Consider the following 24,261-nt stretch of genomic DNA (forward strand, 5'->3'; position numbering starts at 1 on the left):
TATGTTCTTGTGCTTGTGGTGGAATGGGTTGGGGAAGGGGATAAACAGTCCCCTCATGGACCTCTTACCAAATTCTGCCTTGTGGCTTACATGGCTCCAAACCTGCCCCACTTTTTACTTCATTCTCAATTGCAGCTGGGGCCCATAGGACTTGTATTTGTATTCTATTCATATTCATGTTCATTGCTGTGTAACAAATGCCAAAAATTTGAGTGTCCTACCACACAAATTTATTATCTCTCAGTTTCTATGAATCAAGAGACTAGGCATGGTTTATCAGGCCCTCTGCTCAGGGCCTCACAAGACTGCAGTCAATGGATCAGACAGGGCTGAGGGCCCATCTGAAGTTATTTTCCAAACTGACTGCTTGTTGGCAGAATGCAGTTTCTCTGAGGCTGTGGGGTTGAGGTCCCTACTTCCTTGATAGCCGTCAATCAAGGGTTGCCCTCAGCCCCTGCTGTTCTCTGCCACTTGGTCCTCTCCACAATATGGCAGTTTGTTCCTTCCAGGCCCACAGGAGAGTGTCCACTGCAGCTTTGAATCTCTCTGACTTCTATATGTGATCTCTACACCCACCTTTTTTTTTTTTTTTTTTTTACTTCAGACAGCAAAGAGCATTTATTCACTAAGATAACTATATTGGTAAAGATGCTTTCAGATTTTTATGAAATTATTTCCAGTCATATATCTGAGACATTTAACAACTGTTAAATGTCTGTTTAACAATAAATAACTGTCACACTGGGATTTCTTTGGAAGGAATGATGCTAAAGCTGAAACTCCAATACTTTGGCCACCTCATGTGAAGAGTTGACTCATTGGAAAAGACTCTGATGCTGGGAGGGATTGGGGGCAGGAGGAGAAGGGGACGACAGAGGATGAGATGGCTGGATGGCATCACTGACTCGATGGATGTGAGTCTGAGTAAACTCCGGGAGTTGGTGATGGACAGGGAGGCCTGGCGTGCTGCGATTCATGGGGTCGCAAAGAGTTGGACACGACTGAGCGACTGATCTGATCTGGTCTGATATTACAGTGTACAGGTAAATCTTACCACTGTATTGCATGTGTGAATGCTAAGTCTCTCAGTCGGGTCCAACTCTTTGCAACCCCATGGACCATAGCCTACCAGGCTTCTCTGTCCGTGGGATTCTCCAGGCAAGAATACTGGACTGGGTTGCCATGCCCTCCTCCAGGGGATCTTCCTGACCCAGGGATTGAACCCAAGTCTCAGGCACCTCCTGCATTGGCAGGCAGGTTCTTTACCACTAGGGCCACCTGGGAACCCCTACTGTATTAGCTATGTCATTTTGAAAGTATTATTGTGCAACCTTTTTAACAAAAGTTCTACTAGAAAATTATGCCCTAATGTCTTAAGACACATTATATATAAAGAATCCCATGGCTGATTCATGTGAATGTAGGGCAAAAACCACCACGATATTGTAAAGTAATTAGCCTCCAATTAAAATAAATAAATTAATTAAAAAAAATAATTAACTTTTTATGATCCTCAGGGGAATTGATAAAGTAGCCATTCAAACATTGTTTGTAAGGCTTGTTTCTGGCTAAATCCCAGTTTAGAGGGTCCATTGATGACCAATGACTTTGGTACTGTTTCTTCCAAACTACCTAAAAATAAAGATCAGCATCAAAATACTGGGCAAGCCAATGTCTTATTAACGATATAAGAGTTTTGTATGAAATATGAAAACCTTTTTAGTTGTATCTTTGGGGTGAAGGACTGAGATCTAGAAAATGAAATACGGAAACACTAGTCAAATTTTATGATCACATCCATAAACCCACTGTTTTTTAATTGGAGGAAAATTGCTTTACAATGTTGTGCTGGTTTCTGCCATATAACAATGCAAATCAGTCATAATTATACATATATCCTCTCCTTCTTGAGCCTCCCTTCCCCTCCTATCCCATCCCCCACCTCAAGGTCATCATAGAGCATGAGGCTGGGCTCCCTGTGCTACATAGTAACTTCCCTCTAGCTATCTATTGTACAAGTTGTTGTTCAGTCACTAAGTTGTGTCCAGCTCTTTGTGACCCCGTGGACTGCAGCACGCCAGGGTTCCTTGCCCTTCACTTTCTCCTGGAGTTTGCTTAAACTCATGTCCATTGAGTTGGTGATTCCATCCAACCATCTCATCCTCTGTCACCCACTTCTCCTTTCCTCAATTTTTCCCAGCATCAGGGGCTTTTCCAATGAGTCAGCTGTTCACATTAGGTGGCCAAAGTATTGGAGCTTCAGCTTCAGCATCAGCCCTTCCAATGAATATTCAGGGTTGATTTCCTTTAGGATGGACTGGTTGGATCTCCTTGCTGTCTAGGGGACTCTTAAGAGTCTTCTCCAACACACATGATAGTGTATATATGTCAGTGCTACTTTCTCAATTCGCCTACCCTCTCCATCCTCCGCTGTGTCCACAAGTCCATTCTCTATGCATAGATGCACTTTTAAAAGAGACCACCTGATTAGGCCAGGTCCACCCACACTCAAGGGGCAAGGATTTATAAGGCATGCAAACCAGGGAGGCAACAACCTTGGGGGTCATTGTAGAATTCTGCCTACCACAGACTCTATGAAAAACATTTTAATCTATCAAATTTTTAAAATGAGGCCAGCTGCTTCTCATTAGCATTCCCCACTCTGGGAAGGCAGCAAAGCTGTCTAGCAAATTCTACTGAATCTTTAAACATGACCAGGCTGTGGTTAAAACATTTCAACAACCTTGGAAGACAGGCCTTTTTACTTGTTTTTTCTCTCCTCCTCTCGCCTCCCCAGAGCCCTTGTTCAGCTCTTAAGTCAGATGGTTTGAAAAGGAAAAGGCTGTTCTGGGGCTTCAGCATCTGGGGCTGGCCTAGAGAGAGTTTCTATTTCTGCTGGGTCAGGCTTCCCGATGACCATTATTACAGGGCTTTATGCTCTCTGGAAGTGGTTCTGAAGGCCTCTCATCCTTTGCTGGATAAAAACATACATTATCTCCTTTTTCCTTACTCAATTTGCCAGCTTTTTCATGGGACTTCATGTAGAGGGTTTTTTTTTTTTTTTTTTTGCTGTGAGTGTATCTCAAGTTGTTCCCATATGTTTAAGCAAGCAAGTAATTCTCCCTGATTCCTATTTGTCACTACATCCCCCCTCTCCTAACTCCTGCACTCATCCATCCGTAAACAGTGGGCACCTTCATGAGCCTGGTATCATACTAGGTGCTGTGTTAGTTGGTCCGTCATGTCCAACTCTTTGTAACCCCATGGATTGTAGCCCGCTAGGCTCCTCCATCCATGGGATTTTCCAGGCAAGAATACTGGAGTGAATTGCTGTTTCCTTCTCCAGGGGATCTTCCCAACCCAGGGATGGAACCTGGGTCTCCTGCATTGCAGGCAGACTCTTTACCATCTGAGCCATTAGAGTGCTAGGTGCTGGGGATCTCCAGATAAGTGAAATGGGGTCCCTGTCTTCAAGGGGATATCAACTACGACAGACACGTCCAAGGGGCCAGGGGCGGGGGCAGAAGGGGCAAGGGCGTGGGGTGAGGGCAGTATCTTTGAGCTGGATTTTGAAGAATGTGTAAGATTTCAAGGATGCAGGGCCAAGGGAGGCGGTGTTCTGGGCCAAGTGGACAGCTTGTGTGGAGCACAGACAATGCAAAAGAACACGCTGTGTTCAGGCAATGACGAGTGATTCGGGGAGACCAGATCATGAGGGTGCGAGTGGGGGTGGACTGCTGGAGAACAGAGCGGGCGGGGAGCACCTGCTAACTGAGAGCTTTGTTAAGATCTTGGCTGTGATCCTGCAGGCAACAGGAAGGGGGTGAACTCGTCTAAGCTCATGGTCAGATTGAGATAGCACTGAGGTGACAGCAATTTTTGCTAAACATCATAAATAAAACTATAGACCAGCCCAGAAGCAGTGCCAAGGCCACCGTTAAAGAGCACTGGTATAATTAAGGAACCAATTCACTTTAAACTTCTATAAGCCATAATGAGAAACATGAAAGTAATGCAGTCTGGGACTCCCCTGGCGGTCCAGTGGTTAAGACTCTACGCTTCCACTGTGGGGGACATAGGTTTGATCCCAGGTCAGGGAACTAAGCTCCTGCATGCTGTGCAGTGCAGTCAGAAGAAATAAATTAAAAAAATAAATACAGCCTTTCCTCCTCTCTGAAGAGATACTGGGGAAACAAAGCTCTGGTTAATAAGGTCAGCCTGGGGGAAGTGGAAAGAAGTTTTGCCTATGGTGGTGGCTGGAAAGGAGGATGAGGCAGACTGTGTTTCCCTGAAATCTCATCTAGGAGGACCTGGGCCTCGCCTGGCAGAGTGGGGCTCCACACACAGGCGTCTCGTGCCTGGGAGCAGAGTCTCTGTGACAAGGACAAGAGAGCTTGGTTCTGTGCAGGTGGATAACCTAGTGGCGGGGCCTGCCTTGCTGGGAGCTACTAGGCTAGTGAATAAGAAGTTTCCTCTCCCAGAACAAGTTTTCCTTTGCCTCCTGTAGCATGCCTCGACTTCTAAGAAACTTCTGACCACAAAGATGGTTCTTTCGTTACTTCTCCTTTTATTGAATCTAGGCATTTACTCCACAAACATTAATCAAGTGCCTTATATATCTGCCTGTGATGCAGGAGACCCAGGTTCAATACCTGGGTTGGGAAGATCCCCTGGAGGAGGGCATGGCAACCCACTCCAGTATTCTTGCCTGGAGAATTCCACGGACAGAGGAGCCTGGTGGGCTACAGTCCATGGGGCTGCAAAGAGTCAGATACAACTTAGCAACTAACACTTTCACTTTATATATGTACCAGGTACATTCCAGGTGCTGGGAGATCCAGTCATGATCAAAACGGACAAGGCCCCTGCCCTAATGGAATTTACATTCTAGTAGAGGAGACAGATAAGACGTTGTAACTAAATTAACATAGAATGTAATTTCAGAGAGTGATGACCAGCAAAGGATAAAGTGACAGAGACTAGAGGCTTTAACTAGAATGATCTCAGAGGTTCTGTCTGAGAGGTAACCTCGGAGCTGAGTTGACTTCTATAAAGGAGGCATTCATGCAACCATCTGGGGAAAGAGCCCTCCGGGCAGAGGGAGCAGCAAATGAAAGACCCTGTGATTGAAAGAGGTTGGGCGTGCTAGGGATTAGCATGAAGGCCAGTGAGGCTAGAGCGGAGGAAGAAGGTGGGAGGGTAGCAGGCTTGGTGGTCAAGGTGGGCATGGTTGTGGGACCAGAGCACATAAAACCCAGGAGGAGTGAGTGTGAGGGGACCCAATCATCTGATACACACTGTTAGGTGGAAATGTTGGCTGCATGCATGCGTGCTTAGTCACTTCGATCATCTCCAACTCTGTCCGACACCCTGGACTGTAGCCCATCACGCTCTTTTGTCCATAGGATTCTCCAGGCAAGAACACTGGAGTGGGTTGCCATGCCCTCCTCCAGGGCATCTTCCCCATCCAGGGATCGAACCCATGTCTCTTAGGTCTCCTGCATTGGCCAGCAGGTTATTTACCACTTGCACCACTGGGAAGCCCCCAGAAATGTTGGCTACACAGCTGCTATAGGAATGTGGAGTTCAGGGATGAGGCTCAGTCTAGAGACAGACGTTTTAGATTCTAGTGTCTAGATAGTATTGATAAAGGATGAATGAGATCATCTAGAATATGGATAGTGAAGGAAATGGCAGCCCACTCCAGGATTCTTGCCTGGGGAACCCCATGCACAGAGGAGCCTGGCAGGCTACAGCCCATGGAGTCACAAAGAGTCAGACACAACTGAAGTGGCTTAGCACACAGAATATGGTAGTCAGTAGCCCCATGGTGCTACTGAACATTTGAAATGTGGCCAGCCCAAATTGAGAAGTGCTAGACATATAAAATACAAACCAGATTTCAAAGACAGTATATAAAAAAAAGAACATAAAATACCTCATTGATATTATTTTTATAATGATTATGTGTTGAAATGATAAAACTTCGGTTCTACTAAGTAAAATACATTATTAAGATTAACTTCACCTGTTTCTTCTTGCTTTTTAAAATGTGGCTTCTAGAAAATTTTAAATTACCTCTGTGGCTTGAAATTGTGGCTCCTGTTAACATTTCCATGTGATGGTGCTGGTCTAGGAAATCACTGTACATACAGAAAAGGGCCAAGGGTAGGGCCCTCAAATGCTACAACATTTCACATCCAGGGAAAGGAGGAAGATACAGCCAAGGAGGGTGAGAAGGAACAGCCAATGAGGCAGGAGGAAAATGAAGGGAGTATGATGTGATGTTCAGAAAGGCAAGTGATAAAATTATTCAACAAGGAGGGAGTGTCAGATGCTGCTGGGAAGGCAGTTCAAGTAGCAGAGGGTTGGATTGAACATGAGCAGTTTTACTGCAGTGGTTTGGAAGTAGTTGGATTTGGAAAGCTGGTTGGAGAGAGCACAGAAGTGAAGACATAAGAGTGGTAAGCTAAGAGAGCTCTTTAAAGTTTGGCTTTAAAGAAATGCAGAGAAATGGGTGGTAACAGGAAGAGGATTTCAAATCTGGAGAAGGTTCATGTGTTTGGTTGTGGTTGTTGGTTTGTTGGTTTGGAAGGGGAGACAGCTCTGCTGATGGTGGTACTGTCCTCAGGGCCCTCAGTTGGGGAAATAAGGCAAGTATGCCAGAAAGAATTTGAGACAGTTGAAACTCAAAGGTTATTTAGATTGAATGATTTTCTTAGAGCTCTAGGAACACAGATGCTGGCAGGATGCCTTCTTTCTTTGTTTTCCCTTTGTCTTTCATCTTTTTTCTTTTTGGTTGTCCTTCCCCTTCTTTCTTCTACCCCTGACAGTGGTGGGTCAAAAGCAACGTTTGCCAGTCCAGGTTCCATGCACGGTACTGGATGCTTGGGGCTGGTGCACTGGGACGACCCAGAGGGAGGGGAGGGGAGGGAGGAGGGAGGAGGGTTCAGGATGGGGAACACGGGTATACCTGTGGCGGATTCATTTCGATATTTGGCAAAACTAATACAATATTGTAAAGTTTTAAAATAAAATCAAATTAAAAAAAAAAAAAGCAACGTTAACCTGCTGTGGCCTGGTATTTTGGAAAATGAGCTCCTTTTCCATGGGCTTCTTTAAAGCTCAGAGATAGTTTATTTCCCAAGTGTCTAAGAAGCCTTTCTTAGTGGCAGGGGAAAGGGACACTGCCATGTTTTTTAAGATGTCACAGGGACTCACCAGTGATGTGAATTGTTCCTGGCCTAAGGAATTCTCCTGTTCTCCTGTTGACTTTCTGAGGGGCTTCTGAATTGCTCTATCCCTTTGCTTCTTCCAGATCTCCAGATGGAACTTGTGTGTGTGTGTGTATGTGTGTGTATATATATATAGTTTGTGTCATAATTAGTGAGTACTTTGTGGATCTGGGGTTGTCATCTTCGGGCAGAATTATGATATTGGATTATAGACTTTGAGTGATTTGAATAAAGTGCCAATACCTTTCAGTCAAAGCCCACCTGGAACACATCTGCCATTGAACAAGCTGGTTTTATTATTCATTGCAGTGAGAAAGAACACAAACCCGTGGGGAACCATGAGACTTTTCAGTGAGAGAGTCTCAAGTCATTTTGATACCAGGACCCTGTCAGCTTTCCATGTGGTTTGGAAACTTTTGCTTGCCAAGGCCTCAGTCACTCTCAGTGGGTGACCGCTCAAGTTCACCTTCACCTCAGAACCTGTGGTCACCACATCAGAGCTTACGGCTAGAGGGCAGTGCAGGCTGGGCCTGGAGCCCATCTATGAAACAGCAATGGCAGGTTGACTATTTCTGGAAGCAGAAGAGATCCAGGGTAGGGAGAGGGAATCCAGAACCTACTGAATTCAACTTGATGGTACTTGAATCAAGACCCCAAGGGGAGCTATGATAAGGAGCTATGATAAGTCCCTGCCTGCCTCTCCACAGTGCTCCTGCTATATGTGAATATAGCATCCTTTCTCTGGGTTATGGTACTGATCAGAACCCTTCCCCTCCACACACCAACTCTGATTAAAAATGTCAGCATAATTTAATGTAAAGTTTAAAAATAAAATAAAATTTAAAAAAATGTCAGCATAATTTAAAAAGTGTGATTATCAACTGATATGCTTCCCTAGTCGTATCATCTCTAGCTTTGGCTAGAATGAATGGAAAATGTATTATGATTAAGGTTAATATAAAGGGAAAAAATCTAAAGCATTATATTGTTGTTGTTTTAGTTGCTAAGTCATGTCTAACTCTTTTTGACCCCATGGACTATAGCCCTCCAGGGTGCTCTGTCTGTGGAATTCTCCAGGCAAGAATACTGGGTAAGTTGCCATTTCCTTCACCAGGGGATTGTGCCTAACCAGGGTTCAAAACTGGGTCTCCTATAGGTTCTTTACCACTGAGTCACTCGGGAAGGCCAAAACATTATGTAGGAATACCTATATCTTGATAGCAAAAGCAGTACAGAAGATGAAAAATAAAATGAAATTTCAGAGTATTATTTTTAGATATGTAAGTAATTCCTTGTGCTTTTGAGTCTACAGAGGCTAAAATTTAAACAAAAAGCTTGTTGAAATTATTGCTATGTATTATGCATCATTTCTTTAAATAAAAAATTTGAGACTTGCCTAAAAAAAAGAAAATGTACAGTAGACTCTCAGTTGATTATCTGCACTAATGGAAAGGAGGCCAAGGATAGATAATTCTCCTATGACATAGAATCAGAGTCAAGGGAGAATTACCCTTTTGATGGTCACTTTGGCCGTTTCTCATTTTGGGCTACTTAAAACAATGCTGTAAGAAACATTCTTGCATGTATATTTTTGTGTGCAAGTGTGAGTATAGCTACAGGGTAAAGTTCCAGTTGTGATGTTACTGTATCAAAAGGTATGTATATATTTTTTATTTTGATACTGTGAAATTGCTTATTCAGAGAGCAATTTACACTCCATAATGTATGAACATGTCTATTTTTCCCATCTTTGTCAGCATGGAACATCAAAATTAAAACTTCTTGACAATCTGATAGGTGAAAATGTTGACTTGATATTTTGATTTACATTTTTTTAATTATGAGTAGGACTGAGCATTTCTTTATGTATTTCTTTTTTGATAAACTTCCTGTTGTATCATTTGCCCCATTTTATATCCAGTTGTTTGTCTTTTATTGATTTATATGCACTCTTGCCAGTTAAGAAAATCGACCCCGAAATCTGTATTTGCTGTAAGTATTACTTCCTAGTTTGTTATTCATTTGCTGACTCTACTTTTTTTGGCCAAAAGTTTAAAATTTTTATGTAGTCGGGTATCTTAATTTTTTCTTTATAGCTTATCAATACAATTCTGTCTGCCTGGGTACACCCATGAATAGTAAAAGGCCTCCAAATCTAATGGGCCCCCACACAAAGCAATAGACCAGGTTTTGTATATTTGTCTTTTATTTTTTGGTAACAGCTTTATTTATTTCTTTGTTTTTGGCTGAACTGCATGGCATGTGGGATCTTAGTTTCCTCACCAGGGATCAAACATGCACCTCCTGCATTGGAAGCATGGAGTCTTAACCACTGAACTGCCAGGGAAGTCCCAGTAATAGCCTTATTGAGCTGTAATTCATATATGATACAATTCACTCTTTTAAAGTATACAGTTCAGTGCTTTTTAGTATATTCAAAGATTTGGAGACTTCCCTGGTGGTTAAGAATCTGCCTTCCAATACAAGGGATTCACGTTTGATCCCTGGGGGAACTAAGATTCCGCATGCCACAGAGCAACTAACCTGCAAGCCACAACCCTCTCACCACAACAAGGATCCTGGGTGCCACAACTAAGACCCTATGGAGCCAAATAAATAAAATTTTTAAAAAACCAAAGATTTGTGTGACCATCACAATTAATTTTAGAATATTGTTATTACTTCAAAAAGAAATTCTGTATTCTATCACTCAAAAAACACCTCTAGCCCTAAGCAAAATACTTTCTGTGTTTACCTATCTTGTACATTTCATGTAAATGGAACCATTGTCTTTTTTAAAGGAAGAATAGTTCTCTCTAATGGCAATTCCCTTTATATATCTTTTCTTGCATAGTTTAAGAATCTAACTGGAGGATAAGGAGTCAGGTAAAATGATTGTGTAATATACTGGATATTGAATGATTTTTTTTGGTTTCTTGCTCTATATTTTATTTTAGTGAACCAATTATGTCTGAATCACTAAGTGAAGTTTCTGGCAGTGTGGAAGTTCTGGAGACCAGTGATGAGGGTAAGTAACCCAATATAATCTTGATAACTAGAACTAGACTTGTTTAGTGTGTTTAACCCTTAGAAGACAGAATCAAGTCACAAGAAGACAAGTTCATATCAAATTTCTAATGATAATACTCAGTCAACATTTACTTTTCCATCTTCTAAGCTCTTCTCTTTCATCTCAATCTCTGATAGTCTAAAAAGTTTTGTCTAGACCTTGCAGTCTTCCTTGAAGATGGTTACCAGGTTCTGTTTACTAAGGCAAAAGGAGTATTTCTGCTTAATCAGAAAAAGAAATAAGAACAGGCCATGATCTGAGAGATTCAATTGAGGTTTTGCCATAGATAGTAATCCAGATCTAACTAATAGATAAATTTGTAATTTTGAGGTGTAAAGGGGGTATAGTAACAAAAGACATCACCATAGGCTTCTATTAAATGGGAACAATTTACAAAAATTTCTTTTGCAAAATCTACTTAGATGTGTATTCATTTAAATTATAATTATAAACTATGAATCACCTGTGAGTGATAGGAGACCATGGATGGGGTAATAGGCAAAGGTCACTAAACAATGATAAGTTTTACTGACACTGAAAAAAAATGTGGAGGGAAGGGGAAGAACCCAAAGATATAAGGTGAGACATTGAATTTAAAGACAGAACTGAATTGAAGAGTTCACTGGGTTGTTCTTCAATGATTGCTGAATTTTCTTAGTAGTGTGTTGGGCAGAAGACTTGGTCTGGAAAGACAGAGAGCAGGGAACCTTCTTGAGGCTTCCCAGAGGCCTGATTTCACTAATGAAGTGAGTAGGGGGATGCTGAACATGGTGCATGGACCCCTGAGGACAGGGCTTGGGTCTTCATCTCTGTGTCACCATTGTTCAGTATTGGGCCTCAGAGAGCGTGATTAGATGCTCAAAAGTTTTTAAGAAATGAATGAATAAATAAATGAATGATAGGCCTCCTCACCAAGGCAGCCCCAACAACCAAATGAACTGACCTATCTTTTTGGATATGAGCTAGACAGATGTCTACCAAAAAAGATGGCAATGCAGTGCATCTTGATGAAGAGTGGAGGTAAGGAAATACCCTTTCTCTATTCACAATCCTTTTTAAGAGACCAAACATTTGGGTACATTTGTAGTATGAGTCATTGCCAGACAGAGAATACAGTGGCTGTTGGGAAGTTGAAGGGAAGAAAGGCTAATTAGAAGAGTTTTCTTTCCAAGAAGCAATGCAAGAGAGCAAGGTCACCATTATGTGCCTTGCATTTTGAAAGCTCATTAAGTTCAACCCAGAAGGGCCTGTGTGCATGGTAGGTAAGCAAATACACAATCCGAGGTGATAATTTCTTCATTGGAGTTGTGTTTTTTTCTCTGGGGGAAGGTCAGGGGATGGCTTCCATGGGCTGTTTCCTGGCATGTGACATACTGCCGGCCCTCAGTGCATGGGGATGTTGAAAGCTACTGCCTGTTTGGGAATATGTAGTCCTTGGACTTGGACAGGGAGGTCAATGGCTTTGTTACAGGAGAAATCCAGACAGCTGTCAGCTCACTGACCATCACTGCTGTGCCTTGTAGGGGAATAAGTTACCCAGTGTATAGGTGACCTACATAAGTCTTGTTGTTGTTTAGTCACTCAGTCATGTCCAACTCTTTGCGACCCCATGGACTGTAGCACACTATGCTCCTCTGTCTATGGGTTTTCCCAGGCAAGAATACTGGAGTGGGTTGCCATTTCTTTCTACAGGGGATCTTCCCCACCCAGGGAATTGGGAAAGCTCATAAACCCAAATGAGCTTTTTGGCCAACCAATATTTTACATCCTCATGGGAAAATAAGCTGTTTCTGCCGAAATGGAAGATTGGAGGGAAATTGGAATGTGTGCATACTTAATTTTTAACACCTGTTATAGTTCTTACAGAGAAGGCAATGGCACCCCACTCCAGTACTCTTGCCTGGAAACTCCCATGGACGGAGGAGCCTGGTAGGCTACAGTCCATGGGGTCGCTAAGAGTCAGACATGACTGAGCGACTTCACTTTCACTTTCCACTTTCATGCATTGAAGAAGAAAATGGCAACCCACTCCAGTGTTCTTGCCTGGAGAATCCCAGGGATGGGGGATCCTGGTGGGCTGCTGTCTATGGGGTCTCACAGAGTCAGACACGACTGAAGTAACTTAGCAGCAGCAGCAGTAGCAGCATAGTTCTTAAGTCATTAGTCGTTTGGTTAATTTAGGAACATAAAAATGTGTCAAAACATAATTTGGTTTGTACAAATTATGAAGTTTTGTACAATTATGTTTGGTACACTCAGTTTTACAGCCTGAAAAATTTATTGGAAGTGTTTTTATTCAGTTATTAAGTGTTTATAGATTGTGTCACGGATCTAGCTACCACCTGCTGATTCTCTCCTGGCTCTCTTTGCTGGTATGTAAGAAGCAGGTTTGCAACTTGAAATCCTCTAGCTTTGCCCACCTCCCTTCCCTTATGGGATTTCTAGGCAAGAAGGACAATAACCATTATGGTTCCCAACACTGAGCAGAAAGTTGTTCTCATTTCAGAAGGCCAGAAGGAGATCTGCCTGTCAAGAATCAATAAATCCCATTCCTTCTGTTTGAAAAATGGCAGTGGCTACAAAGGCTCCTTCCTGTTTGTGAGATGGCACTGCCCAATTCTTAATCACTGGGCAGCAATTATTTAGTGGTCTGTTGGAGCTGGCTCAGGCTGACTTGAGGGGCTGTGCATGTCTCTTCCTAAATGTCATATTACTAGCTTGAAATTGACCACCGTGGGAGTATTTACACCACAGAAGTAGGCAAATACTACAGATAAGGGCATTTATCCTGAGATCTAATTGGTAAATATATCCCAGTAAAAAACTGAGTATAGTCATTAACAGAGTATAGTAATCAGGATTTTACATTAAAATATCCCTATTGCATGGATTTTAGGAATCCTTAGGGGGTGGGAAGATTAGAAAGCTGGGGAGCAAAATGCAGATTATTTTAGGGCCAGCCTACTCTGTCCTGTATACTTTTCAGCACTTTCATGTTGAATCCTCACAGTAGTTCTATGAGGTCAAACATCATTTTAAATAATTCATTATCCTAGAAATTCGTTTAATTTTTTTCCTTAAAAAATTAAAAAAGGGAACTTGGGAAAATATATATTTCCTAATGCGTCTTCATGCTTTATTCTGTCTGTCTCAAGGTACACTTGCCAAATTTATCCTAACCATGACCCTATGTAGGTATATCCTAGTAAATGAGAGATTCCTCAGACCTTTCAGAACTGAAGTTACTTAAGCAAGGATTATCAAGCATAAATACTACCATCTTCCTTCATTGCCCCAATGGTGCTTCTCTTTATCTATAGATGGTTAGATGGTTAGAATTGATAGATCAGTTTTATAGATAGAATTGAATCTGGTCTTAATAGACAATAATTGATTCCTTAATTCTAGCTCACTTATTAGCATTTACTACATGCCAGATCCTATGCCAAACTCTTTCCTACATTATTTACAATTTATATCAATCGTGATAAGGGCCAGCATTTAAATGATAGGATGCTTAAGAATGGCTGTGCCCAGTGATCTCAATTTAAGGAAGGGATGTGACAAGCTATGTTGGTTCTCTGCACCCCTCAGTGGGTTCAGCTGTCTCTGGAGTGTCACCGTGTGTTTGCACTGTGCTAGTTGCTAAAAAGGATGCTAAAGAGGGCCTGCCTACAGCCCTGAGCTGGGGGACAGTAGCTAAAACATAGAACCGTATCTTATTCCTTTCTCATTGATACACAAAACATAGTAAGTGCTTGACCTTAATAAATGTTCACTGAATAGTTGAATGAATGAATGAAGGCACAGACTAGAGACCATTCAGGTGCAAAATGTGTGGTGCCAGCAGTCAAGTTTTAAGTGTGCAAAAAGGAGCATGAATTGTAGTGATGGTGGAAAATTGGACTTAAGGCAGGCCTTGAGGTTTATAAACCTTTCTAAAGGTTCTAGACTAGGCAGGCCCAGGAGCAATCAGTACACAGACAGGCCATAGTATTTCAGCACTAGAAGGAGCCCTACTTCAGCATTTGCCTAAGTGTGTTTTGCTAGATGTTCTGCATACATGCATCGGGGAGACAACACTGATACCCAGTTTCTTGGCACTTCACCATCCACATAGGCATGTTGAAGTTTCAGAAAAGTTTTGTTGGAACACAGAGCCCTAAACTGTGTTTAATCAACATTTTTCAGATTGACTAGACTGCAGAACCCCCTTTTCATGCAATAGACCTATGAGCATCCCTCTGAACACGCTTTGGGAGACACTGATTAGCATGATCCCCTTATTTTCCAGCTGAGCCCCAGAGAGGTTGAGTGACTTGCCTGAGGTTACAGAGCTAATCGATAGCAGAGCCAAACCAAGCTCAGTATTCCAGAGTTTTCTTACTCTCTGGTGGTGTTTTCCACCACACCACTAAGCCTATCTTATAACAGTCTTGTTGGCTTCCAGAGACCAGGCTGTTGGGAATTGGAATGAGACACCTGAGTTGGTAAATTACTGCATGTGAAACAGTAAGAGCAGGTTCCTTCTCACGGATGAATGCAGCACAAACTCCCCTGCCCTCCCCCTCTTCTGAGCCGGGAGAAAGATACATGTGCTTATTAAGAAACTCAAGAAAACCCAGAGAGAGCCTGAAGAGCATTGAAAACTCACATTCCTCACTGCTGCCCTGTTTTGTTTTGTTTTGTTTTGTTTTTAATGATAGTAGACCAAACTTTCAATTATCTGCATTTGCAGAGGGCAGCAGCCCTGTAGGTAATCTGAACCAATCAGCAATAATTGAGGAACAGTGCACATAATACACCCACACATACATGCACACACACACCCTCCCTTGCAAAATTCTTTGGTGATGTTGTCACGCCTTTTGCACAGGGTGCTTCTTTGCCCAGCACCCCTTTCTGCCCAATTCCTGGCCCTCTCCCTTCCTCATAAAGCCCTTCTTAGAAGACATCTTCCATGACCACACCAACCCCCTGCACTCGTTCCTTGGGTCTGCATCCTTGCAGCACACAGGTTGGGCAATACCAGCTCCCACATGGATTTCCAAAGGTCCTGAAGTATCTGTCACATGTGGAAGCTTGGCTTCCCAGCTGGATCACAAAAACTCCAGTGATCAGGGTACCAAGTGCTTATGTTGGCTCAAAAGTTGCTGTGTATGAATGAACTTCTTAGGGCCAGGGAAGAGGTGTGTGTTAATAGTTGAAATTGAGAGGCAAGTGAATGCAGGGTGAGTTGAGCATGAATAGAGGCTGCCCGGAGGCCACAGGCTGGGGCCTGAGCTTCTGCTTTCACCAGAAACTCAGATACTTTGTTGGTGAGTTCCTAAGAAGAGAACAAAGCAGATGAACAATGCCAGGGGCACTGGTGCGAAAGCTAGGGCCTTTTGGGATCCTACTCCTCATTCCCAACATGAAAGCCATTTCCTCTCCTGTGTTCCCTTCCACCATCACACTCTGTCTCACTTGCATTTATAACTTCCAGGAAAAAAGAAATCCAGATTTAAAGCCTTCAAGAGCTTCTTTGGCAAGAAGAAGAAGAAAGAGCCCAAAGATGTCCGTGGAGGGAGACGGCTCAAAACAAGCTTGTCCAGCAGCAGTATTGACATCTCTTTTCTGAAGTCAGTTCAAGGTCAAGAAACCATGCCAGGGTAAGCTCAGGACGGGTGGGGGCTGAGGACAAGGCAAAGGGCAGGGAGCTACAGCCAGGTCCTCGTTTGGCAGCTGAATCATCACTGGCCTTTGGTCCCCAGGGGCTCTTGCTCACCCTGTCTGTGGGAGGTGGGTCTGCAGCCTTTGCCAATGCAGCCACATCCTGGGGGGTTTGCCCTGTGCTCATAGATATATGCTTGCTGTCTGGGTTTCACAGCTCAGTGGGTTGGATGGGGCATACCAAATGCATATCCCACTCCCCTAAGAGCACTGGGTAAGAGGGTGTGGGTAGATCAGGGCAATCCTGCTGTGTCACAGCTACAAGCACTTGAGATGTGGAGCCTACCACTAGAGAGGAGCTGGTGGCCTCTGTTTCATAAGGGAAGGATAGTCTCCATCGTTTTGGAAGCTTGATCTGATTTGCTTGCACTGCCCTCAGACTCCAGATCTCATAATGTGTGATTAAAATCTTAGATGGTGAAGCCATCTAGCTGGGTTGAGACGTAAGGGTGAAATCACTGTGTTAATTAAAAACAACAACAACAACAACAAGCAAGCAAGGAACCCAAGTCTATTTCTCCCTCCATCCCAAGAGACTGGGGCAAATGCTGTAACTGATCATATAAGTATGGGGAAGACTGTTTCTCAGCCACCACTGCCATTCCTGTTCAGACTTTCATCTTTGAAGCCCCAAATTCCACATCTTAGAAATGTGGAAAATCTGGACGCCCAGTACCCCCCAGGCTCTTTCTGGATCAATTGAATTGCCCTCTATGGAGTTCCACTTGGGCCTGTTCCCCTGGCCTTAAACCCCAGACTTATCTGAAATCCCAACAAAACTCAAGTGTCCTGCTATCCATTGCCTCAAGGCTTTGCTTGGAGGTAATGAAAGCTAGTGGAGGTGATGGAATTCCAGTTGAGCTATTTCAAATCCTAAAAGATGATGCTGCAAAAGTGCTGCACTCAATATGCCAGAAAATTTGGAAAGCTTAGCAGCGCCCACAAGACTGGAAAAGGTCAGTTTTCATTCCAATCCCAAAGAAAGGCAATGCCAAAGAATGTTCAAACTACGACACAATTGCACTCATCTCATACGCTAGCAAAGTAATGTTCAAAATTCTCCAAGCTAGGCTTCAGCAGTATGTGAACTGAGAACTTCCAGATATTCAAGCTGGATTTACCAAAGGCAGAGGAACCAGAGATCAAATTGCCAACATACATTGGATCATAGAAAAAGCAAGAGTACCAGGAAAACATCTACTTCTGCTTTATTGACTACACCAAAGTCTTTGATTGTGTGGCTAACAACAAAATGTGGAAGATTCTTAGAGATGGGAATACCAGACCACCTTACCTGCCTCCTGAGAAATCTATACTCATGTCAAAAAGCAACAGTTAGAACCAGACATGGAACAATGGACTCCAAATTGGGAAAGGAGTATGTCAAGCCTGTATATTGTCACTCTGCTTATTTAACTCATATGCAGAGTCAGTTCAGTTCATTTCAGTCACTCAGTCATGTCCAACTCTTTGTGACCCCATGGACTGCAGCACGCCAGGCCTGCCTGTCCATTACCAACTCCCAGAGTTTACTCAAACTCATGTCCACTGAGTCGGTGATGCCATCCAACCATCTCATCCTCTGTCATCCCCTTCTCCTCCCGCCTTCAATCTTTCCCAGCATCAGGGTCTTTTCAAAAGAGCCAACTCATTGGAAAAGACTCTGATGCTGGGAAAGATTGAGGGCAGGAGGAGAAGGGGAAGACAGAGGATGAGATGTTTGGGTGATATTACAGACTCAATGGATGTGAATTTGAGCAAGCTCCAGGAGTTGGTGATGGACAAGGAAGCCTGGAATGCTGCAGTCCATGGGGTCGCAAAGAGTAGGACACAACTCAGCAACTGAACTGAACTGAACTAATAAGACAGTTAGCAAATGTGTTATACTGCTTACTAACAGCGCAGAGGTCTCATTAAAATGGACCTTAATGAGTGCATTGAATGTGAGGAATTTCAGATAGCTTTACTAGGGAGGGAGATGGTTTTGCACTGAGGGGCTGGCTTCATACCTCACAAACCATACATTATAGACCATTGCCTTATAGGTCTCAGTCAGTTCAGTCACTCAGTCGTATAGGTATAAGGAAGACTAAGATTAGCTCTACTAAAATCCAGAGGGTGGGGTGGAAGAGGGAAGATCTTTTATAACTTTCACCTTAATAATAGCAAGACTCAGGGTCTTCCTTCCCCTTCCACAGTGTTGTCACTGCTGAACTGTATACTTTCAGTGGTGAATTATATGGTATGTAAGCTATATCTCAGTAAAGCTATTATATATAAAAAACTATGTGTGGATCATTTGAAAACATTAAAATTATGCAGAAGTACGTAGAGTATAAAATGAAAGTACTCCTGCTGTTCCTAGTGCCATTCCTCAGAGGGAAACACTGCTAACAGTTTGGTGGATATCCTTCCAGACTTTTCTCTATGATCACAAACTATATATGTATGTAATATATGTGTGCTCAGTCACTTCATTCATGTCTGACTCTTTGTGACCCCATGGACTATATATAGCCTGCCAGGCTCATCTGTATATAAGATTCTCCAGGCAAGAATACTGGAGTGGGTTGCCATGCCCTCCTTCAGGGGATCTTGCCAACCCAAGGATCGAACCGGAGTCCCTTATGTCTCCTGAACTGGCAGGCGAGCTCTTTACCACTAGCGCCACCTGGGAAGCCCATGTCATATATGTATATGTATTAAATGGGACCATACTATTCTTTATTTTCCTCACTCAGTATCTCATGGAAGACTGTGTGTGTCAGCACATATGCTTCTGAGGTGTCTGTGGTAGGCCATAGTATAGACACACATGTATCTTTGGTTCCCTTGGCTGCTTTCATAAGACTTTTTCCTTCCTGGCCAGGGCCAAGAGCAGAATGGGGATCAGAGCCCTGTCTCATGACAGCATCTTTATGTTGGAGCCTGACCCTGAAAGATCAGAAAGGAAGCTGTACCCCTCTCCAGAGATCCCAAGAGGCAGACCTTTGCAGGTAATGGCAAACTGGAGCATCAGCTCATACTTGGACTCCTGATTCCACCCCCACTGTTGTAAACACTGGATAAGAGAATATCTAAGTATATGATGTGCTTCCCTAGTGCCTGACACACAGTATTGGCCAGGATCACCATCTTCACTTCTCTTTATGCACCCCGAAAATGCTCTGAGTATTATAATGGTGACATTAATGTGCAGGCATTCCAACCCCCATGTTTTTTCTTTCTTCCACAGAAATCTCATGTTTCTACTACTCTGCCTAGAGCTGGGACTGGTAGCATGCCTGAAGCTATGTTTGGAACTGTGCCAAGAGGTGCAGCCAGAAGTGAATTCCATGTTGCAGGCTACAAGACCACCGAGGTAATAAAGTAGAATTGTTCAAAGTCAAACAGGCAGACCTATGCTTGAATCCCTGCTCTACTATTTATTGGCCCTGTGACATTGGGCTGATTACTTAATCTCTCTGAGCCTTCCTTTCTTCATCTATAATGGGTGTAATATAAATATCTAGTTCAAGGGGTTGTCTGTGAGGATTGAATAAAGACTCAGAGAGATTAAAGAAATTGTTCCAGCTGACCGTATAGTTAGTGGTAGCCCTGGAACTCTGACTCAAATGTGTCGACCTCCAACCTATTAGCCTTTCCATTAGCCCAGTCTCTAAGGTGTTGAAATTCTCTGGCCCTGCCTCAACAGGAAGGAGGGCACATCTTTAGTCTCCATTGTCTGAGGAAACCTCACAAATAGCTGAGGAAAGAAGAGAAGGGAAAGGTAAGGGAGAAAGGGAAAGATATATCCATCTGAATGCAGAGTTCCAGAGAATAGCAAGGAGAGATAAGAAAGCCTTCCTCGTGATCAATGCAAAGAAATAGAGGAAAACAATAGAATGGGAAAGACTAGAGATCTCTTCAAGAAAATTAGCGATACCAAGGGAATATTTCATACAAAGATGGGCACAATAAAGGACAGAAATTGTATGGACCTAACAGAAGCAGAAAATATTAAGAAGAGGTGGCAAGAATACACAGAAGAACTGTACAAACAAGGTCTTAGGTAACCATGATGGTAACCATATTGGCGTTATCATCTATCACCTAAAGATAGATAGATATCCTGGTGAAGTCAAGTGGGCCTTAGGAAGCATTACTATGAACAAAGCTAGTGGAGGTGATAGAATTCCAATTGAGCTATTTCAGATCCTAAAAGATGATACTGTGAAAGTGTTGCACTCATTATGCCAGCAAATTTTGAAAACTCAGCAGTGGGCATAGGACTGGAAAAGGTCAGTTTTCATTCCAATTCCAAAGAAGAGCAATGCCAAAGAAGGTTCAAACTACCACACCAGTAGTACGCATTTCACCTGCTAGAAAGGCCATGCTCAAAATCCTTCAAGCTAGGCTTCAACAGCCTGGAATTTCACACTATGTACTCTGCATATAAGTTAAATCCGGAATTTCACACTATGTACTCTGCATATAAGTTAAATAAGCAGGGTGACAATATGCAGCCTTGATGTATTGTTCCCAGATCTACCTGTTGCTTCTTGACCTTCATACAGGTTTCTCAGAAGACAGGTAAGGTGGTCTGGTATTTCCATTTCTTTAAGAATTTTCCACAGTTTGTTGTGATCCACACAGTCAAAGGCTTTTGAGTGTTCAGTGAAGCAGAAGTAGATGTCTTTCTGTAATTCTCTTGCTTTTTTCTATAATCCAATGGATGTTGGCAATTTGATCTCTGGTTCCTCTGTCTTTGCTAAATCCAGCTTGAACATCTGGAATTTTTCAGTTCACATACTGCTGAGGGAAAAAATGGAAACAGTGACAGTCTTTATTTCCTTGGGCTCCAAAATCACTGTGGACAGTAACTACAGCCATGAAATTAAAAGACACTTGCTCCTTGGAAGGAAAGCTATGACAAACCTAGACAGCATATTAAAAAGCAGAGACATCACTTTGCTGACAAAAGTCTGTCTAGTCAAAGCTATTTGGTTTGTCCAGTAGTCATGTATGGATTGTGAAAGTTGGACCATAAAGAAGGCTGAGAGCCAAAGAATCGATACTTTTGAACTGTCATGTTAGAGAAGACTCTTGAAAGTCCCTTGGACTGCAAGATCAAACCAGTGAATCCTAAAGGAAATCAACCCTGAATATTCATTGGAAGGACTGATGCTGGAGCTGAAGCTCCAATACTTTGGCCACCTCATGCAAAGGGCTGACTCATGTGAAAAGACCCTGATGCTGGGAAAGATTGAGGGCAGGGGGAGAAGAGGGCGACAGAGAATGAGATGGTTGGATGGCATCATGGACTCAATGGACATGAGTTTTAGCAAAGTTCAGGTGATAGTGAAGGACAGGGAAGGCTGGTGTGCTGCATTCCATGGGGTTGCAAAGAGTCAGACCCAACTTAGTGAGTGAACAACAAAAGCCAAGTAAAGCCTTCCGTAAAAGTTAACTTTTATGGAATAATATAATATTCTGTATTATATTAATTATATTAATAGGATAAATAATAATCACTGCCATTATTACAGTGATTATTATTACAATTGTGCTTTGGGATTGTTAATCCCCGAGGTCTGTTGTTAAGAACCCCCAGTGGGGCCTAGTAGTCATAAGAGGGCAACGTAGATGTTGGCCAGGAGTACTCCACAGACAGAAACTCAATGTGGCTCCTTTTCTTTGGCTTTGAGAGTTTGACATCCATCTGTCCTGAGCAGGAGCAGAGCCTATGACAGAATCAAGCATGTCAGCTCCATGTCAACAAGGATTTTGTTTTGTTTATTGTTATAGACCCAGTGCCTAGAATGGTGTGGCACATTGTACATGCTTAGCCAGTATTTGTTAAAAAGATAAAATCAGGGATTCTGATACACATCAAGAGGATCATGGCAGGGGCCAGTGCCTCAAATTCAAGTATAACATGAACTCCTAACTGGAATCAACTAAATCAGTCTGCTGAAGCTCAAGGTAAAACCAAATGAACAATTTTTATCCCCTTCAGAAAACTAGTCATCCAGTTCTAACCAGGAATAGTTGTGTAGATTTTCTAAAATTGCCAGAAAATCAGTCTCAACAGGCTTAAGATAAGCAACCAACACAGTCAAGATTCCATCCAGACGATTCCTGGACAGAGAGAATGATAGAAATAAAGATTGTAGCCTGGATGCCAAGCCCAGAACATAACCCAAAGACTCATCTCCCCAAGATCTGGACTTCCAAAGATAAGACAAAATCAAAACAAAGATCGGACTCAAATAAGATTTCTAGTTGGCATCAGTAGGAGATAACACCAGGGTTCTGGTTTTGAGCAAGGAAGCAATTTGAAGTTTCTGTCTTTGCGATTGGCAAAAGTGTGCAGCAACCCAGAGTGTGAACCCAGGCTATTTATTAGTCTTTGGTTTGTGTAGGTACTAGAAGTGAAGACAAGGAAGTAGGAGATTCTTTCCTTGGCTCGTTTTTTTTTTTTTTTTCCCACTTAGGGTTCTTAACCCTTCAACCTTTGAGCGACAGGTAATTTGGGGGAAGGCACACAGTTTTTAACTTTTTCTTTCTATACTCTTCCTTGACAGATTCCACTACTGCATCCATGCCAACCCAGCATCAGCTCACATCTCATTCGATCTGACTCCATCTCTAAGGATCTTGAAGAAATGTCTGTTAATTATGAATCACCTAAGAAGAGTTCATCATACAACATCTTGACAAGCAAGGAGGTGAGTGTTAGTTCCAGCCAAAATTGCAGGTTAAGGGCGGTGGGTGCACAAGTCAGAGGCATTATTTCTTCTTACCTTTCTTTTTTCCTGCTGTAGCTCAATACTAAGGGGATGTTTGGGGAAGGAGCCACCATTTTTGGCTTTTGATTTGCCTGTTGGTTTACATTTTCTGTCCAATTCTAAAAACCAAATAATCAGCACTGTAATTTATAAGGTATGGGAGACAGTATTTTTGGAAAAAATAAGATTGTGGATGTTTTCAGTTCTTTCATGAAGAAAACTAATAGAGATTTTTATGTAAGTAAAGCCTCTACAATTTCAAATGCCAAAAATACCAAAGGTTAGGGCATATAGTATGGTTTGATAAACACATATCCGTATGAAAAATCATTTGACATGAGAGGGCATGTATGTGTATTTCATGCATCTAGCTTTGGCCAGCCAACAATACCCATCAACAATAGGAAAATCAGTAGACCGTCCTCATTAACACCTCCATTCACAAACTGTGAATGGAACTGTGGTTAATTGGATTGGCTTTTTCCACATCAATCATGATGATCATATTATTTTTCCTTCATTCTTTCAATATGGTATATTACATTTGATTTTCATATATTATACAGTGATTTTCATATGTTAAACCTCCTAATTCTTGGGTAAATCCCAGTTACTCATCATGTATAATTGCCCTTAAAATGCTGTTGGATTTGGTTTGTTAGTATTTTGCATGTGTATTCATGAGGGATTTAGGTTATACCATTCATTTCTTGTGATGCCTTTATCTGGCTTTGGAGTCCTGGTAATGCTTGCCTCGTAGAATCAGAAAGTGTTCCCTCTTATATGTGTTTTGAAATATTTGTGAAGGATTGGTATTATTATTTAAAAGTTTGGTAGAATTCACCAGTGAAGCCATCTGGTCCTGGTTTTCTCATTGTTTTGAGGTTTTGATTACTGATTCAATCTGTTGCTATAGGTGTATTCAGGTTTTCCATTATTTTTTTATTCAATTTTAGTAATTTGGATGTGTCTGGGAATTTATCCATTTCATTTAGGCTATCTACACAAGTATTCATAGTACTGTTTTATAATCCTTTTTATTTCTGTAAGGTTGGTAGTAATTGTTTCCTTTCAATTCTGAATTTGTGTCTTATTTTTTCTTAATCAATGTAGCTAAAGATTTGTCCATTTTGTTTTACTTTTTAAAGGATAGACTTTTGGTTTCATTGATTTTCCATATTGTTTTTCTATTCCCTATTTCATTATCTCTGCTTTAATCTCTATTATTTCCTTCCTCTTTCTAGCTTTGGGTTTAGTTTCATCTTTCTGGGTTCCTTAAGGTGGAATAGGAGAAGGCAATGGCAACCCACTCCAGTACTCTTGCCTGGAAAATCCCATGGGTGGAGGAGCCTGGTAGGCTTCAGTCCATGGGGTCGCGAAGAGTCAGACATGACTGAGCGACTTCACTTTGACTTTTCACTTTCATGCACTGGAGAAGGAAATGGCAACCCACTCTAGTGTTCTTGCCTGGAGA

At 42.3% G+C, this 24,261-nt stretch overlaps 1 protein-coding gene across 1 annotated transcript in view; it reads left to right on the forward strand.

The window, feature by feature from the left end:
* The first annotated feature begins 10,202 nt into the window (after positions 1 to 10,202).
* KIAA1210 (KIAA1210 ortholog) overlaps positions 10,203 to 24,261 on the forward strand; it is a 57,263-nt gene continuing 43,204 nt past the window's right edge. The window contains exons 1-7 of the mRNA XM_070366560.1: positions 10,203 to 10,263; positions 15,791 to 15,956; positions 18,887 to 19,013; positions 19,253 to 19,378; positions 20,543 to 20,589; positions 22,494 to 22,524; positions 22,584 to 22,727. Of these exons, the coding sequence (XP_070222661.1) occupies positions 10,203 to 10,263; positions 15,791 to 15,956; positions 18,887 to 19,013; positions 19,253 to 19,378; positions 20,543 to 20,589; positions 22,494 to 22,524; positions 22,584 to 22,727 (702 nt within the window). The remainder of the gene's footprint in view (positions 10,264 to 15,790; positions 15,957 to 18,886; positions 19,014 to 19,252; positions 19,379 to 20,542; positions 20,590 to 22,493; positions 22,525 to 22,583; positions 22,728 to 24,261) is intronic.

This window comes from Bos mutus, chromosome X (genome assembly GCF_027580195.1).
Source record: "Bos mutus isolate GX-2022 chromosome X, NWIPB_WYAK_1.1, whole genome shotgun sequence".
NCBI lineage: Eukaryota > Metazoa > Chordata > Mammalia > Artiodactyla > Bovidae > Bos > Bos mutus.